Source organism: Pteropus alecto, unplaced genomic scaffold (genome assembly GCF_000325575.1).
Source record: "Pteropus alecto unplaced genomic scaffold, ASM32557v1 scaffold92, whole genome shotgun sequence".
Taxonomy (NCBI): domain Eukaryota; kingdom Metazoa; phylum Chordata; class Mammalia; order Chiroptera; family Pteropodidae; genus Pteropus; species Pteropus alecto.
The window spans coordinates 7033862-7051653 of NW_006432447.1; the positions used below are offsets into that span (position 1 = coordinate 7033862).

Here is a 17792-nt window from a genome sequence, read left to right on the forward strand (position 1 = left end):
GGCCGCATTTTGACTTGCATGACCTTAGGCATTGTTTTCTTCATGGGCACTTTGCTCTCGTTAAAAAAAAATTTATAGTGTATATATGTAGTATATTTTATAGTATAGTATATTTTATTATTTTATATAGTATATATACATAAATATATATCCTATATACTATATAATATATACTAAAGTTATGTTTTATAACTGTGTTGTTATAAAGATGAATATAATACAGGCTGGATTCATTTTTATAAATTCATTATTATATTAATTTTTCCTTTTGATTTTAAAAGAAATTAATATCTAAAAATTTTTAAAACATTTTCATGGGTCCCTAAAAATACCATGGGCCCCAGGCTCTGTGCCGCTCTGCCTAGTGGGCAAGTGGGCCCTGATGATGGGGACTGTGGAAGGCCCTGGAAGCTCGGAGGGGCTTGGGCTCGTGGGCAGGAAACAGCTATTGAGGGTTCCTAAGGTGAGCATTGACGGGATCAAAGACTTCAGAGTTTGTAGGACACGGATTTGGCCAGAACAGGGATGGCAGGTGCAGGCAGAGCACTTACCTGGACACAGCTCTGTGTGTGGAAGCACAGGGCAGGGGGAGGACGGAGCATCACTGAGCAGTATAGTTCAGGGTTGCGTGGGAATTGAGTGAGGGACCTGGGCCAAGGAGAGAGAAGCACACTACAGTGGAAGGGGTGAGCAAACAGTGTGGGTCTGTGGGGTGCAGAAGAGGGAGTGGTCTGAGTGGGCCCTGGGTTTCTGCCCAGACACCCTGGAAGAATATCGGGGCCATCAACACAAAGAAAAATGAAAAGCAGGAAGTAATGGTGGATCAGCCAAGTGAAGCTGTTTGAAAATGGCTGTTACGTGGGCGGGCCTGGGAGAGGTTGGGCAGAGTCTGGATTCCTCAAGCCCTAAGAGCTGATGAGTCTTCTGTGTCAGAATTCAGAGAGGAGGTGGAGGGCCATAAGGAGAGACTCCACGATACCAGTTATCCCATGTGGTATCCAGGTAACCACCCAGCACCTGGGGGAGATGGGACGGGATCTTCCATCCCTGGTAGAGGTAGTCAGAGTGAGGTCACATACCAAGGAGAAGGATTCAGTACGTTCCCTTATACCTCAGTTCTTTCTTTCTCCTTCAAAGTGATGCTGCATGCAGAGGAGGCCTGTGTTGACACCCTGGGTCTGTGACTTATCTGAGAGACCCTGGGCCAGCATCTCGGTTTCTTAGTATTGCATTTTTATTAACCTAGAAATTGTTTGGATGGGATTTAACTCCTATGTCACTTAGACCATTTGCCTCAAACTTGAGCAGTAAGACCGTGGTTAATTTGTATCTAAATGATAGCTCATATGAGTCTTAAAGTTTAGATGATGGATATTTATAGGCCAAAAATTCTGTTGTTATAGATGTGCATATCTAGAAAAGCACTGTCTAGAAAAGCAAAACGAAACTAAAAACAACTCTACACCAAACTAAGTTGATAATGCTGAAGTGAAGCTAACAAAAACTTGCTAACAAAATGTCCTTATAGGGAACTGTGGGCCTCCTTACCATCCCTGCATGTACCCTTGAGCAGTGCTTCTCAACTGCCAGATGATGCTGGACTTTGGGCAGAACACTGAAGTCCAGTCCTCCGTTAACTCTAGCAACAGGACGATTCTATGCTATTAATACAGCAGAGTTCCATCTTTTGCAGACATTAGGTTCTGTGGTCAAAATGTGAGGTGGCAGCCTTATATAGTGAAATATCCCTTCCATAGTGAAATGTGCCAGTCAGTTTGGCAGGATGACCCTGCTCTCAGAGACCCACTGGGGCACTGCCGGTCATCTGAGTGCTACCTCTGGGCATTTACTGGTCAGGGACTGAGGGCTGACTTGTCCTTGCTCTAACATCTTTTCTTGCCCTCTCTCCTCCCCTCTGCCTTTCTCTTCCCCTCTTCTGATGAGCATATACAAATTAGGAATATGGTCACCTTCTAGTACAGAAAGCTGACAAGAAAGATTTTGGTTTCCCCAGTGCAAGAAGTTGTGGTGGGACTTGAGGTCGCACAGCTGTGCAGTGATGCCATCAGGCCCCAGGCTCTTGCTGTCATTCTGTTTCACCTTCTCACTGTGTGGGCTCTTGTCTTCATGCAGCCTGGCTGTTGTTGCTGCAGACATCACCTTTGCATCCAAGGCAGAAAAAGAAAGCAAGAGCTTCCTTAGAATGCCCTCTCCCTCCAGCAGACCAGAGCTTATTGGCCAGAATTGGATCACACCATCCTTAGTCTCTAGAGAGACTGGGAAAGCAGAATTTTGCTTTTACAGTCTCTAGGCAAGCAAGAGAGTAAGAGGTTGCCAGTGGGTAATGGCTGAGTCCTCCAGTAGCACCTGCCACATTTCATAAGTTAAATGGACTCATGATGTAAATCTGTGCCCTAGATTTTAATCTTTCCTAATTCACTCTGTAGGTTACACTTAGGTAGCCCTTAGACTTAAAAGTGCACCACCTGGAGCATCTTTCTCCCTTGTGTTCCTGGATCCATTTGTGACCCTTCAGGAGCCCTCTCAGGGAGCTTCAGGCCACACATCCGTGGGCGTCTGTGTGGCTTTTCAAAGGACTGACCAATTTTGATGAAATTTAACCCTTTATTTAAAGGTGGAAGGTGCATATTGTTTGGTTGATGTTTCAGACCAGTTAGGAAATAAAAGAGCAATTGATAAATATTTAACTGGGTGTTGACGAGCACAAGCCACTGTCTACTGAGAGGAAAGTGGCCATCAGGACTGCAGATTTTGAGGCAAAGGTGTCTGAAAGAATCCAGGAACCGGCACTGTGGCCTACCGAGCACCCCCTCCCCCAGAGCACGTTGCTGCTGGCAAGGACAGACCCTTCCCAGCATGTTTTCCAGAGGCCATTGTCTCCTTCCCCCACAGCACCCACTTGCCAGTCTGAATTCTTAAGTTTTGCCAACCTCATTTACATGTTAATTTGCATGATTTTACCCTGATCTCTCATCTGACGGTTGGTGGTGCAGAACATAAACAGCAGCTTCATTGTCGAGGGCTTGTCAGTCCCAGCTGCTTTCTGCCACTTAGGGATGCTTCCCCAGCCATGGGCCAGGGCCTGGCCAAGGCTAAAAGAAGACACACATCCACTTCTTTTCATGATTTCTTTTCCCGAGAAAACAGTCTTGAGTCAATTTATGCAAATTACCATGCAGATTTCCACTGCAGACTTTATTACTGTGTCTTGTCAGAATGTGGATGCAAAATACATTTCATAATAAATGCACATAGTAAAGAAGGTTTCAACAAGTGCCTCAGGGAACATCTCTTTCCTTGGGGATCTGCTGGGCCCATGGAACCCTTTGTGCAGAAGGAGGCATGTAATGTCTGCACTCTGCACTATGTCTGAGCCTCCGTTGACACTGTTTAATACCACCTTCAGAAGAAGATAAATGCGTATGTGCCTATGAAATCTGTGCTTGTTAAATTCCTCATATTTTCTATAAAATGAAGTGCCTGCCATTTTTCATAAACAGTACCGTTTGCAAGCATGATGATATTAAAGGAATAAATAAGCATTGCCAGGTTTGGGATGATCTAATCATAGCAGAGTGCGGCCCAGCCTCCTCAAAGGGGCATTGGGCAGGATAGGAGGCTCATGCAGCACAGCCAAGCGGGGATAGGGATCTAGGGATCAAGGACTGGTAGGAGAGTCCCCAGAGTCAAACGTGCTGCTCATGTCGTCTCGATATTCTCTTTACATCCCTGTGGCAGTACAAGCAAGGATAATTTATTCTATACCTCATAAAAGGAAATGGAGTATAGAGAATGAATGCTTTGACCGAGATTCCAAGGCAAGCTAGAAGAGTGATGTAGTCTCCTTTAGAACCCACCTCTTTAAGGGTTGGCCTCTCCTGAAGCTGGGAACCCTAATTTATTGGAATGTTAATAGGAATTACAAGTACTAAGGTTCTTAGACAAAGAAGCTTGAGAAACATTGGATTACATGAAATTGTTCATGTTTCTTTAGTGCAGGACTTCTCAGAGCCTTTACTCTGCCAGTGTGCTTTATGGCTCTATATTAGGGGCTAGAATATGCAACTTTCCTGAGAAACATTTCATCATAGTTAATTTTTATCCTGTAGATCGCCTCGTGGGACTGTGTTGCACATAACCAGGCTGGGAAACATTGTTAGAGGATCTCCTATGAGATGGGTCTCTATAGCTTCTCTTGGAAATCCCTCAGTCAGTTGGGCAGTCCTCATTTCGTTTATGCAGAGTATGTTCACATAGTCTAACTCATGGAATCTGCCAATCCTTGAAGGAAGCTATGATTATCCCCATTTTAGAGATGAGAAGCTGAGGCCCAGTGTCATTTTTCCAGGACACTCCCAATCTAGTATTCTTCCAAGCCTACCACATATCGTTCAGACCCTGCAGAGGTCATTAAAACAGAGGGGGGCCCTCTGGACACATGACCGTACCCAGATCCATTTGGGTGGGGTACTATGCTAGCTACATGCCAGATCTTCTGGATAGCCGTGGTCTGCCCTGGGAAGCATTGACAGGGAGCCCTAGGTTTTCTGGCAGAAATCTGTCCTCCTACCCACTTCCCAAGGGCCCATGAAGGCTCCTGGTCACCTCAGCTTCCTGGCATCGCCAGGACTATGTACATGTTATGGATGTGGGCTTTACCTTCGAAGCAGAAGTGACTCCCTCTCTGCCCCACATTGATACCCACAGAAGCATAAGATACCCATTTCTATCCACATACACATACTTACACATGTAAATAAATACATAGTTGGATGCATGTGGGTGTATCTCCACTCATTCATATGTCTATTCACATACATTCATACATACACATGTTCCCATCAATACTTGTGCTGACCTTTGGGAAGGAGTATAAGTCATAGGAGGTCACAAGGAATCATCAGGATTTCTGGGGCCTTTTGTAGGAGGGTGTATGTAGCCTACCTGGGTAGCTAGTTCTTGTTGTCTGATGTCCCCATATTATCCTTTTGGATAATGTCTATTGATCTGTTTTCAACTTCACTTACTATTTCATCTATCATCTCTTATCTGCTGTTAAGCCCATCATTAATTTAAAGTTTTCACATATTGTATTTTTTGGTTGTAAATTTGTATTTGGTTCTTTATAGTTTGGCTTTCTCTGCTGAGATTTTAAAATCTGTACCTTCATTATGAGCATATTTTTCTTTATATATTTGGGCATAATTATATTAGCTATTTAAAAACACTTGCTGCTTTTGACATCTGAGTCATCTCAGGGCTGGTCTCCAATTATTCTCTTTTTTTTCTTGAATATGGCTTTTACTTCATATGGCTCATAATGTTGAGTTATCTTCTACACATTGTGATTAAGACTATGGATTTCTGTTTGTTCCTTTGGAAAAGTATTGGTTGGACCCACATTCTCAATTCTCTTCCCTGTGGTAGGCAGCAACTTAAATTTCTGTTCAGATTTGTTTGTTTTGTTTGCAGTCTTGGTTAGGCTGCTTGGGCTCTGCTTTGGTCATCAGAGATTTGGGCAGCATTTATATGCAGAATTTGTGGAGCCCTCTCCATGGCTTTCTCATTTCCAGGATTTTCCATACGTTGTGGCTTCTGTGGTAGCTTTGCAATCTGCCCTCTCATTTCTCAACTAGTACTACTGTGGGTAGCCCCACCTCAGCTCCAGGAGGGGCTGCCCTAAGATGAGCGAACAGTCATTAAAACAGGAACCTCACCCAGGGCTGTTCCTTTCTTTTAAGTGTTGACTCTCTTCCAGAGTCTGCCTGCTTCTTGGTCACTTTCCGGTGTCTTCAGGTAGTCGTTTGTTATGTTTTGTTCAGAGTTTATAATGGTAATAATCTGCAGGAGGGTTAGTTAGATAGAAACCCTGCCATTACCCAAGTAGAATTCTCCCATTCCCTCCATCTGGGGTTTCGTCCCCACACCTCCAATCCTCCACTACTCCCCCATCTTCACCCGCTATGAAGTTAGGACTTGCATAGTTGCCCCACCTTTCCTCAGGAAATCGATCAGAAGCAAGGTCCCACTCCACTTAGAGCCCCTCTCACTACACTAGTTCTTTCCACCTGGCATGACCCACATTTCTGTGCGCTAATCTTTGTTCCTCCATGAGATTGGACGTTCAAGGCTGAATCTTGATCTCTGAATGGTGGTAACCATGTGGAAGGGCATCCTGGGGGAGGGAACAGCTCCTTAGGGGCAGGGAACAGGGCTTGTTCTGCTCCGTATCTGACATATAGTAAGCATACAGAAATAGACAAGTGAGTGAGTGTTAATTACCGTTTGCCAGATGGGACCTGCCCAGGGAAGACCATAACCTCCTTCTCCGTGTAGACCTGGCCTATCTGGGAGAAGTGGGCTCCCACTGGCATTAGTGTGGGGCCAACTGCTTGTGCCTCGTGTCTGGAAAAATAGATGATGCCGAAGAGCTAGAAATTTTCTGGTAACCAAGGCCCAGCGAAGACTGTCTTAGAAGTTCTTGTTTCCATTCTGTCCTTAGAGAGCTGACTTCATGGTTGTTGTTGTTGTTCTTGTCCTTAAAATGCAAATGAACTCTCTCTTAAGTGGACTCTACTGAGCTATTACTCTGATGACCATAAGAGTCTGACAATAGGGAGCCAGACAAGATGTGACCCTCATGCAAACTCAGTGACAGCTTCAGGGCTGCTTCTGAAATGAAAGGATTTCAGGAAGCAGATCTCATGCAAACTCAGTGACAGCTTCAGGCCACAATGGCTGCTTCTGAAATGAAAGGATTTCAGGAAGCAGAGGGAATACAACTGAATAGTCAGGAGCAAGGGCTTTGCAGTCAGGGAGACCTGAGTTCAAATCCCGCCTCTGCCACCACATCCTATGTCACCTTGGTCCTATATGAGCCTTGGTTTCCTCATTTGTGAGTAGCACCTTCCGCATGAGCATCTTCCTCTGTCTCTCATTCCGGGCAAGGAATCTGCCCCTCCCCTTAGATGCCCCTGCCTCCTCAGACTCATTACAGCACGAGCTCAGAGTCTAGGCAGTTGTTTGCTGACTTTACTGCACAAATGAGTTATCTGAGGGCTTCTCTGGAGTTACAATTCCTAGACCAGTTCCCCAGAGACTGTGATTCTATCTCTCTGAGTGGGACTCAGAAATCTGCATTTTTACAAGTTCCTGATATGATTCTTAAGCAAGTGGTCTACGCACTACATGTCAAGAATCGCCGAATCACTGGCCAGTGGGAGAGACTGGCCAGTATGAGATCTTTGCAATTTAGGAGAGAAACTGTTAAATGAGGGGCCCTGAGGCCAACCTGAGGGCTCAGAAAATGACTTGCAGAGGAGCTGAATCTTGAACTCTAAAATAGGTATTCACCGTGTGGAAGAGCATTCCAGGGGGGAGGGAACCACATTGTAAGAGGCACAGAAACACAAGTGGCTTGTGTGCGTGGAATCTTGACCAGAGTGTTTTTGTTATTAAAGTATAAAATGCAAGACGGGCAAGGGGGAAAAGAAGCCATAGGAAGCGTTTGGACTGTTTCCTAGGGACAGGAAGGAGTGCTAGGGTCAGATTTATGCTTTAGAAAGATAACCCTGGTACCCTATGAAAGGTTAACTCTAAAAGGAGAGCCTGAGGGCAGAGAGAGCAGTCAGGAGGCTGTGTAGGCTGTTCAGGCAAAAGAGGCTGGAGGTCTGAACTGGGGCAGTGCTGCTGGGGATGGAGAGAAGTGGACAGGTGAAAAGTAATCAGCTAAGTGATTCATTTGATGCGAGGGAGTGGACAAGAGAGCAAGGGAAGAGGAGAGACATGGAAGGGCTTCCAGAGGCTTGGCCCCACCTAGAAAAATGGAGGTACCATTCATCAAGATAGGAAAAATAGAAGAAGCAAGTTTGGCTTCGATGCACTTGACCATGTTGATTAGAGATCGATAGAGATGTCTAATAAGCAGCTGGAGACCTAGATCTGGGGCTCAGGACAGGGGTAGGCCTGGGATGTAGACTGAGAAGCTATCAGCACATCCTATTCTGAAGCTGTGAGAGTAAATGAAATCTCCTGACACAAAACAGTAGGGAACACCAACATTTTGGGGACAGAGAAAGAAAGAGGATCCTACAAGAAACCAATAAGGAACAGCAGTTAGAGAGGCGGGGAAGCCAGAAACAAGTCGTGTCATGCAAAGCAAAGGAAGGAAGAGTGTCAAGGAAGAGGAGTAGTCAACATGGTCAAGTGCATCAAGTGCAGTCTGGCCTATAGAGCGTCCATATACTTTGGAGATGAAATAGCTACTGGCAACCCTAGCAAGCAGAGTTTCCATGGGCAGAGGGCAGAAATGAGACTGCCCTAGTCAAACAATTGGTGGGAAGGGAGGAAGTACAAACTGTGGGTTTGGAGACTTTTTCCCAAAGCATACCGTTTGAGGAGAGGTGAGAGATGGGCACAAAGCCAGAGAGCCCCTTAGTGACAGGGAGGGATTTTTCTTCTTTAGGATGTGAGAATTTTGAAAATGTTTCTTGGGCAAAAGGAAGGAATGAGTAGAGAATGAGAGGTTTCAGATGCAGAAGAGAAAGGAGATGACCGAGAGAGCATCACTTGGAGGGAGAGGACCAGAGCCAAGAGGACCCCAAGGAGAGCTTGCTTTGAACAGGAGAAGGAGCAAATACCCAGAGCCTGGAGGGATGCGGGGATAAGGCTGGACACATGTAGACAACTTTGCAAATATGTTTTGAATCCTGACTGCCACTTCCAGTTGTCGACAGTCGGAAAGTAACTTACCATCTCATATCACAGTTTTCAGTGACATATGAATACTAAAGAACATAACCCATAATGTAGGTTATTAGGAATAAATAAGGCACGTAAAGCACTTAGCACAATAGCCGGCAAATGATGAGAACCCAGATGTTGAGCCATTGTTACTGTGGTTATCATTGTTGTTATATTAGAGCATAAAAACCAAGGAATTGAAGGGGTTTATACCTCATGTTGTAAAGTCAGACTTTAGGTCATCTTCTGAGAGTGACCTGTGCTGAGGATGGAGCAAGAGCAAAACAGTGGAGAGTGTTATAAACTGTTGCTGATATGGATGGAAGCAGAGGTGATCAAGGGCAAGTCGTGTGTTTTTATATTTATCCATAGGCTTACCATGCTCTTATCTTCCTTCTTTAAAAATTCAAATTTCCATCTGTAAAATTTCCCTTCAACCAAGAAAGCATTTCTTATAAGAATGAGGACCCACTGGCGACACATGATCACAGCTTTCCCTTGTCTGAAAATGAAAATGTTTTTGTTTTGCCTTCATTGTTGAAGGAAATTTTCACTGGCTGTAGAATTCTAGGTTGACATGATGATAGTTGATTCTTTTGGAACTTCAAAGATGTTGTTCCATTGTCTTCCATTGTCTTCTGTTGTGCATTGTTCCTGATGAGAAATTACCCATCATTCTTGTCATTGTTTCCTTGTATATAATGTGTTTTCTATTTCTGGCTGTTATTAAGCTTTCTCTTTCTCTTTGCTTTTAACAATTTGACTATGACATCCTCAGGTATGGTTTTCTTTGTATTTATGCTGTTTTAGGTTCACTGAACTTCATGGAACTGTGGTTTAATGTTTCTAATCAAATTGGGACCATTTGGGGCCATTATTTTTTTCAAAAAAAACTTGCTGATTTTGTTTCTATCCTTTTTTATGAGAACCTAATTGCATGTATATCAGATCACTTGTTATTGTCCTAGAAATTCTCAATCATGTGTTTATTTTTATTGTCTCTTTTTTCACTCTGTTCTTCAGTTTGAATAATTTCTTTTGGCCTTTCTTCAAGTTCACTGACCTTTCCTCTGTGGTGTCCCAGTTACTATTATGCAAATCCAGCATATTTTCATTTTCGATATGGTATTTTTCAGTGTTAAAATTTACATTTTTTTCTTTTGGAGTTTCCTTACATCTCTTGCAATTCACCTAACATATTCATTTCCTTTATATTTTAACATATTTATCTCAGTTATTTTAAAGTCCTGTCTGCTAATCTAATATTCTTCCAGGGTTCTGTTGCTATTGATTTTTTCTCTTGATTATGGCTTGAATTTCCTGCCTTTTTACATGTCTGTAATCTCTTTTTGTTGTGTAGTGGATATTGTGAATAATAAGTTATGGAGATTCTTGTATTGTTACCTTCCTCTGATGAGTGTTGGGTTTTATTTTAATAGGCAATTAAATTATGGGCAGCTAATTTTTTTGGAAGGGTTACTTACTATGTTTAAACTTTCAAGATAGGTCTCTTTTGGTTTTTCCCTTAGTCTTCTGAAAAACCTAAAATAACAGTGGCTTAGGCAAAATAGAAGTTCAGTTCTATCACACAACAGTCTGGGCGTCAGCAGTGCAAGGCTGCTGAGATGGCTCCCCAAGGTCAGGAATGCAGGCTTCCTCTGTCTTAGTGACTTGTCTGTCATTAGTACTCTGTCCCCCTCATCTGGATGGGCCAGTATGACTGACCACCACCTGTCTTCATTCCAAGTGGTGGGAAAAAAGAGAGCAGCTGTGAGTACATCTCCCTACCCCAGCCCCAGGAAGGACCCAGCCCAGAAGATGCATACATCACCTTTACATCCCATCAACCAGCACTTAATCATCCAGCTACAAAGAAAGCTGGGAAGTACAGTTTTTATTTGGGGCAGGCATAAGTCCACCTACACATTCGTAGTCCTTATAGAAAGGGGGACTGCATATTGGGACACAGCTAGCAGTCCTTGCCACCACTCCTGTGCTCATGCACCTGGTTTTTAGCTAAAGCATCACTTGGCAGAAGGAGCTTGACTCTCCCTGGGGAGCCCACTGAGCACTGATGAGTTGAGAGAGATCTACCCGTTCTACACATTTCTCCTTAGAGATATCAGAAGACAAGGATTATCGCTCTAACATACACCAGTAATTGGATGTTGTGTGACTATTAAGGAACAAGGCTTAGGCCACAAGCCGCCCATCAACTCCAGACTTGTTCCCCAGTGGCTACACCACGCAGGAGAGGTGTGCGAAGCTGAGGTGGAAGGATCCCAAGCGATGCCAAGATTTTGGCGCCAAACCTCCCAGCTCTGCCACTGATTGGTGACGTGACACTAGGCATGTGCTTTAACTTTCCTGGTCTGTCCTTTCCTCTCCAGAGTAAGGGATGGGGTTGTGTCTCAGATGTTCGTTTAGTACCTGTGTTCCAGAATTGTGTGATTCCTTGACACTTTGTATCTTTGCATTGAAGCAGAGCTTCCAGGAGGATGAAGCCACTTACACTCCTTTGTGGAATGAGCTGGGGGTGTGAATGCACTGCACAGCCTTGCAGTCAGCCCCGGAGCCTGGAGACACGGGCTTTCCTATTTCCCTGGGCTTCCCTTGGTTGTGGTTTTTGTGGTTAAAGCACAATTTGAAGTTAAAGCACAATTTTCTATGCAATTAAGCTTGTTTTTAAACTTCATTTTTTTTTTTTGTTTCAAAATACTTTCTTTCTGTTTCTAGAACTATTATATGTTCATTGTAGAAAATGTAGAAAAAAAGAGAAAAGTGTAATGAAGGAAGCAAAAAAATCACCCAGACGTGGGCACTGTGTAAGGTTTTAGCATATTTCTTTCTTTTCAGTGTCTAAGAAAATATGAAAAATACTTCTATCTTTACTTCAGTTAATCAAATTGGGATCACACTATACATGTTTTATATTCTGATTTTTTTTTTCACTTGATAACCATTCCCCCAAATCCTTAAATATTTTTCAAGAATGTGATTTTTAATGACTGCCAAGGATTCTCATCACACGGATGTACCACACTGTACCTAACCAGTGCCCTGGAAGTTCAGGCTGTGTCTGAGTCTTCGTTATTATTAATTATGTAGCAGTGACTCCCTTTCACACCGACGGCATCTTAGCTCCTGTCACAGACATTGGGTACAGGTAAGGCTCAGAGAAATTGGGTGGTCTGCCCAAGGCTACATAGTGAATGAACAACAGGTTCCAGCCATCTGGCCACAAGGCTGACTACACACACAGACCCATAGCTGCCTCTCCCCAGTGCCAGGACAGACAGTGCACAGGCATAGCATAAGAGGTGCTAGGAACCATTGGCTCCCAATGTGTTGGTTGGGAAGCCCCTGAGATTTCCTAGCGAGACGCTGTTCTGGGCGGTCTGCAATGCTCCTGAGGAAAGCCAGCTACTCTCTGCCCCCACAAAGAAGCCAGCTGCCCTGCTTCCTGCTCCACCCCTGCCCACCTGGCACTAGAGTTCCAGGGCTGAGGGGGAAGGCTGCCACGGATGGAGGCAGGAGGGGCCAAGCAGGCTCTAGGAGGGGGCCACCCAGCTCCTGCTCCTCTAGGCAGCATGTGAGGGGGCTGGAGATTTGCATTCCAATGGCCTTGTTCCTGCCGGGGTGGGCCTCCTTACCCGGGTCTCTCATTCCCTTCCCAAAGCATTTTTGTATCTCTCCCTAAAACCCTATCCTCATCCTTATTTAGGTCAAACTCACTTCCTCCGAGAAGGACGAGAGGCTTCACTGTGGAGTGTGTGTGTGTTTGGGAGTGAGACAGGGACAGTAGAGCAGGATCCACCCTGGGTTTGACATAGGTGTGCCCCCTTTTGCTGGCTGTCACTGCCTGGATCACTGAATTTATTTTTTGCCCCTTTGCCTGAGACCTTTCAGTTTTGACCTTTCTGTGCTTTTCTCTAACAGGCGACTATTGGGATTGACTTCTTGTCAAAAACCATGTACTTAGAGGATCGTACGGTGAGTGCTTGACTTTAGAACTGGGAGACAGAGAGGGCTCCTTTGGGCTTATCACCTGGACCCTTAGGCGGGTACCACTCAGAGTCTGTGCCTTCCCCAGAGCTGGCAGCCAGCATCGCAGAGCCTCTCCCCAACCCCCATACTCCCCATGAGGACCCCACTGCCCCCGCTGACCCCAGCGCCCTCCCTGTAACAGGTGCGACTGCAGCTCTGGGACACAGCGGGCCAGGAGAGGTTCCGCAGCCTGATCCCCAGCTACATCCGGGACTCCACAGTGGCCGTGGTGGTGTACGACATCACAAGTGAGTGCGTCCTGGGTGTCGGAGAGAGGGCTCCAGGGCCCCACTGGAGCCTCAGCCAGGCTATAGCCTCTTTGTGTGTGTGCATTGTGTGTGCATGTGTGTGTACATGTGCGTGTACATGTATGCAAACACGTGTGCTTACATCTGAATGCAGGAAGGCATGTGCTCGGGGGTGGGGAGGTGAGTTGCTTTTGAACACCAGCATGCTTTCCACCTTCCCCACCCTCCTGTGACAGGCACGGGTGTACGGGACCCGCTTGGCCCTGCTCAGAGCAGGGTCCTGACTGTGAAGGTGAGACCCTCTGTGCCCTCTTGGGCCCTGGCTGCCAGAAAGACCCCTACAGAGCAACTTCTGTATGCATGTGTGGCAAGGTGGGAGAAGACACTGGTCCCTGGACCAAGCTCGACCCAGCAGCTGTGGTTTTGTCAGCTGGTACCCCAGCTCCTCATAGAGCTCCTTGGGAGGAGAGGTTGAGCAGGTTTGGAAGAGCCGTGGGTGGCTGCACTTCTCACACACTGTGGCTCTTCTGGCCAAAACAGCTATTCTAGAGAAAGACCGCACAGCCCCGAGGAAGGCTCCTGGGGCTGGGAGTCAGGGGGTAAGGCTTGATGCAGGGCCCACTGCCCAAGAAGTTTAATGGAACATACCTGGTAAGCCCTGGGGCTGAGGTTACAACCATGGTGGGAAGACACCCAGGGCACTGCCCCAGCCTGCTGCCCTGGCTCTGCCCATCCGTTTTTTCCACCCCTGTCCCTGACCGTAGGCTCCCTGCCCATCTGAGTGCAGGTGAGAGCTGGGCCCTGTGGGGGCCTGGGCTTATGCAGCCTGACATGGAGCAGGAGAGAGATCAGGCTGCGGAAAACAGGCTTCCCAGGTCAGGGCCCCCCCTCCCCGCCCCCCGCCGCATCCCCCAGGCATGTGTGCTGCCGAGTGGTGGGCATCGCCCTATGACTGCTCCTCTGTGAAGTCTGCCACGTCTTCTGTCTGAGGAGAGGGTTGCCCTGAAGTAGCCTTGCTTCCCCTGGCTTTTGTCTGCTCCTGGGGCTGCCTTCCTCCTTGTCTTACTTGTAGACTCGAGGGTTCTTTTTGGAAACTCCCCTGCCCTTTCCTGAGCCCCTTTAAGCTCCCCTTGGTGAGAGTCTGCTCCGTAGGGCACTCCTCCCATAGGGGCTACTGTGGCACCCCCTGCACTGTTTCCATGCTCAGCTAAGTTCTCTGGGCCCACTTTTTACTCTGAGCCTCCAAGGTCAGATCTGATTCTCAGGTGAGCCATTAAAGCCACTAGTCCATTTAGCAGATCATAACAGTGACCTTCTAGATGGGTGACTTTTCTCCTCCAGCAAAGTGGCTCAGCAATGCAAGGGGCTCTTCAGGGCCCCGGGCAGCAGCTCCATAAACACATGTGGGTCTCCTGTGGAAGGCCCAGACCCACTGGTCTGTGCGGCCTGCGTTCCTGCCCCTCCTAGGTGTCTGAGGGTGCATGCTCCACGTCCCTCCTGGGTGTCTGAGGGTGCACGCTCCACGTCCCTCCTGGGTGTCTGAGGGTGCACGCTCCACGTCCCTCCTGGGTGTCTGAGGGTACACGCTCCACGTCCCTCCTGGGTGTCTGAGGGTACACGCTCCATGTCCCTCCTGGGTGTCTGAGGGTGCACACTGCACATCCCTCCTGTCCCCTGTCTCGTGCCCCTCCCCACCTTTCCCCTCTCCCTCCAAGAGCTGGATCTCACTCCCAATTTTATCCTCACTTTCAACCTCCAGACCTCAACTCCTTCCAGCAGACCTCTAAGTGGATTGATGATGTCAGGACAGAGAGGGGCAGTGACGTCATCATCATGCTGGTGGGCAACAAGACGGATCTGGCTGACAAGAGGTAGGTGCAGGGGCTGGCAGGCTGGGCCTGCCCTCCATGCCTTTGCAGCTCCTCCTGGACAAGGAGTTCTAGGATGCGTGAGTGGTGAGCACCCTGTCTGACCTGTCCCCTTGCATTTGGGAAAGGTCCCCTGTAGGTGCTAGAGGCTTTGAAAGCCCCTGGTAGACCCCTGCCCATGGGGGTCTCGTCTCTGAAGCCCCACCTTGCACTGGCGGCAGGAGCATGCCTGTGTGTGTGGACTGCGTGGAGCCCTGTGCAGCTGGCCTGGCCCAGTGGTGCGTGGTCTGGGGCTGGCCATGGCCATGGCACAGCTGCAGACGCAGCAGTCCCTCGGGCTCCCGCCAGCTTCTGCTTGTGCTTCGTGTCTCTGCCCCCATAAAATGCTTGTGCTGGCGTGGCGTGGGTGTGAAGGTCCTGGTTCTCAGAATTTCCTGGTCCATTGCTGTGTGTGGGTGTGATACGTTCTCTGAAGAGGCTGCTCCAGGGAACAGGGCTAACTTAGGTGCCACTTACATATGTTTGTCTAGTCATCTCAAGGGACCCAACTTGGTCAGATAAAACACCAGGCATGGACTGTGGGCTTCCTAAAATACACTCTGACCATTTAAGGAACAATCTGAATTAGAACCTACTTTGTTAGAATCCTGTCTTTGAAATGAAGAAAATGGGGCTTAAATCCCAATTCCTTCACTAAGTAGTTCTGTGACCTTGGAGCAGTCACTCGAACCTCAGTGTCATTTGGAAAACGGAACTGGCGATAACCCCCAGAGGGGCGGTATGTGGTTCAAAGCATTTTATAAACCTAGGCTCTGGCAGTGGTGACTCTTGGGAAAGGCAGGTATGGGACAGCCCCAGCCAGCTGCCACAGGGCCTGCTCTCAACTGAGAGGAAAAAGTTCAGAAGGAGTAGGGAAGGGGCTGGTGTCCTGCTGTGCCCTGTGCTCCCTCATCCTGGAGGGAGTCCTGGCATCGGAGCCTGTCCTCAGGGTTGACTGAGGGGCTCGGTCGGCTCCCCTGCCCTGCTGGGCGGGTTCCCCTCATATCAGGCTGCTTCCACCACGTCTACCAGGGGCTGCTGCTCACCGAACTGACCCCCTCTCTCCTCTTCTCCAGGCAGATAACCATTGAGGAGGGGGAGCAGCGCGCCAAAGAACTGAGTGTCATGTTCATCGAGACCAGTGCGAAGACCGGCTACAACGTGAAGCAGGTAGGATGCACCTGGTACTGATCCTCGGCCTTGCTTGGCCACGGGGCCCATGTGTGGCTTCCGGCATGACGTGTGGCCACAGGCTTGGCCCTGCCTTTCCCCAGTGAGCTAGTGACTGGATTGGGGCAGTCAACCAGAGTGCTCGTAAACCCGCCTCCTGGGGAACAAGCTTGCCTCCAGAGCTGGTAATGCTTGAGGAGCACATGCCTTCACGGGGTGTCTGGAGAGTGTTATCATTGGCTGCCATACAGCAACCAGTGGCACGGCCCCTATAGCATCCTGTGAGTGTCCAGCCACCAACTGCCAGGTGGCTGAGAGATGCATTGTTTCCCTAGCATCTTGCCTGACTGGGGGTGAGGTGCAGGGGCTCATGCCTTGTGCTTGGCAAGTGCTCAGGGGTGGAGGGCCAGGCAGGCTTGGAGAAAGGAGCCCACCTGTGTTGTGTGCTGGGGCTCTCAGAGGGGAAAGGCCTGGCGAACCACAAAGGTCAGAGGAGCCAGAGAAGGGCTGAGCCTCGGAGTGCGTATGTGTGTGTAGGGGGGGTTCTCCTGGATGCATGGATTCCCAAGAGGTCCATGGATGGAATTCAGCAGGTCAGCAGACTTGGGTTGGAAAACCTACAGCTTTGTTTTCACTAACGGCTAACTGCTCATTAGTGTTCCCTTCAGTGATGAATGTAGGCAACAAAACTCCGTAACGGCAGCAGCCCCTGTGGCTTCATCACATACAGATCGCAGCTGAATTCTTATCACCTTACAGCGTCGCGGCATCTTGAACTTGATATGCATCACTACTTGAGTATCACAGTGTTTATTAGACACACTGCCAGCTCTTGATGCTTAATAAGTTCGTGGGGAAACACAAATGCTGCTACATCACCAGTTCGTATCTTGAAAGATCTTAGAAGTATATTTCGATACCAAATGGTTTCCTTTGTGCTTCTCTGTAACTGATGTCACACACTTAGAAGGAGTTCGTAGGTGTCACCAAACTGCCAGAGGGGTCCGTAGTTCGCAAAATGTTAGAAGCTTCTGCCTTCACGAAGGAGAGGGCTTGGAGAGGTGCCAAGGGGAAGGGCGTCCCGGGCAAAGGGAACAACGTAAGCAAAGGTACCGCAGGAGGGGTGCCCATGGTGTGGGGAGGGGACTTTGAGTGAAGGGGACGTCTTGGCTGGGGTATCACTTTCACCCGGCTGTTCCCAGTGGTGCCCCATACAGCAGTTGGCCTGGATGCGGTGATGATTCCCCCCACGTGGACAGTGCCAGTGGCAGTGGGGAAGGTGGCAGAGGCGTGGGAAGAGACAGACTGAGAGCCCCTAAGCTCCCAGGGCTCAGTGCCCCCGCCCCAATTGGAGTGACTGCAGCGGGGCCCTGTTCACTCCCACCCCCTCCCAGCCTCCTTCGGTGTAAGGCTGGGACTAACATGGCATCTCCTGGAGGAGGGAGCCACGCATCCCTGAGGCATGCAGGAGACACTGGGTTGCTGATGGAAAGTCATGGGGGAGTACGGGGAAGCAGAGGAAGCAGAGGTAGCCTCTGTGCCAGTGATCAGGGTCAGGGAGACACTAATACTTCCCTTTCTAGAATGCTCTGGAAGCCAGGTGATGGTCTGAGCGGAAGTCAAATGTGGTCAGTTGAAACCCTGTGTGGTTCAGAGA

General features: G+C 48.0%; 1 protein-coding gene across 3 annotated transcripts in view; it reads left to right on the forward strand.

Moving 5' to 3' along the window:
• Positions 1-17792, forward strand: part of RAB6B (RAB6B, member RAS oncogene family) — a 58630-nt gene that overhangs the window by 32639 nt on the left and 8199 nt on the right. For 2 of the 3 annotated variants that reach the window (XR_003044919.1, XR_003044920.1), the window contains exons 3-6: positions 12703-12756; positions 12953-13058; positions 14818-14929; positions 16042-16135. Coding sequence is in view for 1 of the 3 variants with exons in the window: in XM_006907232.3 (XP_006907294.1) it covers positions 12703-12756; positions 12953-13058; positions 14818-14929; positions 16042-16149 (380 nt within the window). In the remaining 2 variants the exon portion in view is untranslated. Of the gene's footprint in view, positions 1-12702; positions 12757-12952; positions 13059-14817; positions 14930-16041; positions 16150-17792 lie in introns of all 3 variants that reach the window. The other variant, XM_006907232.3, reaches the window with a different exon arrangement.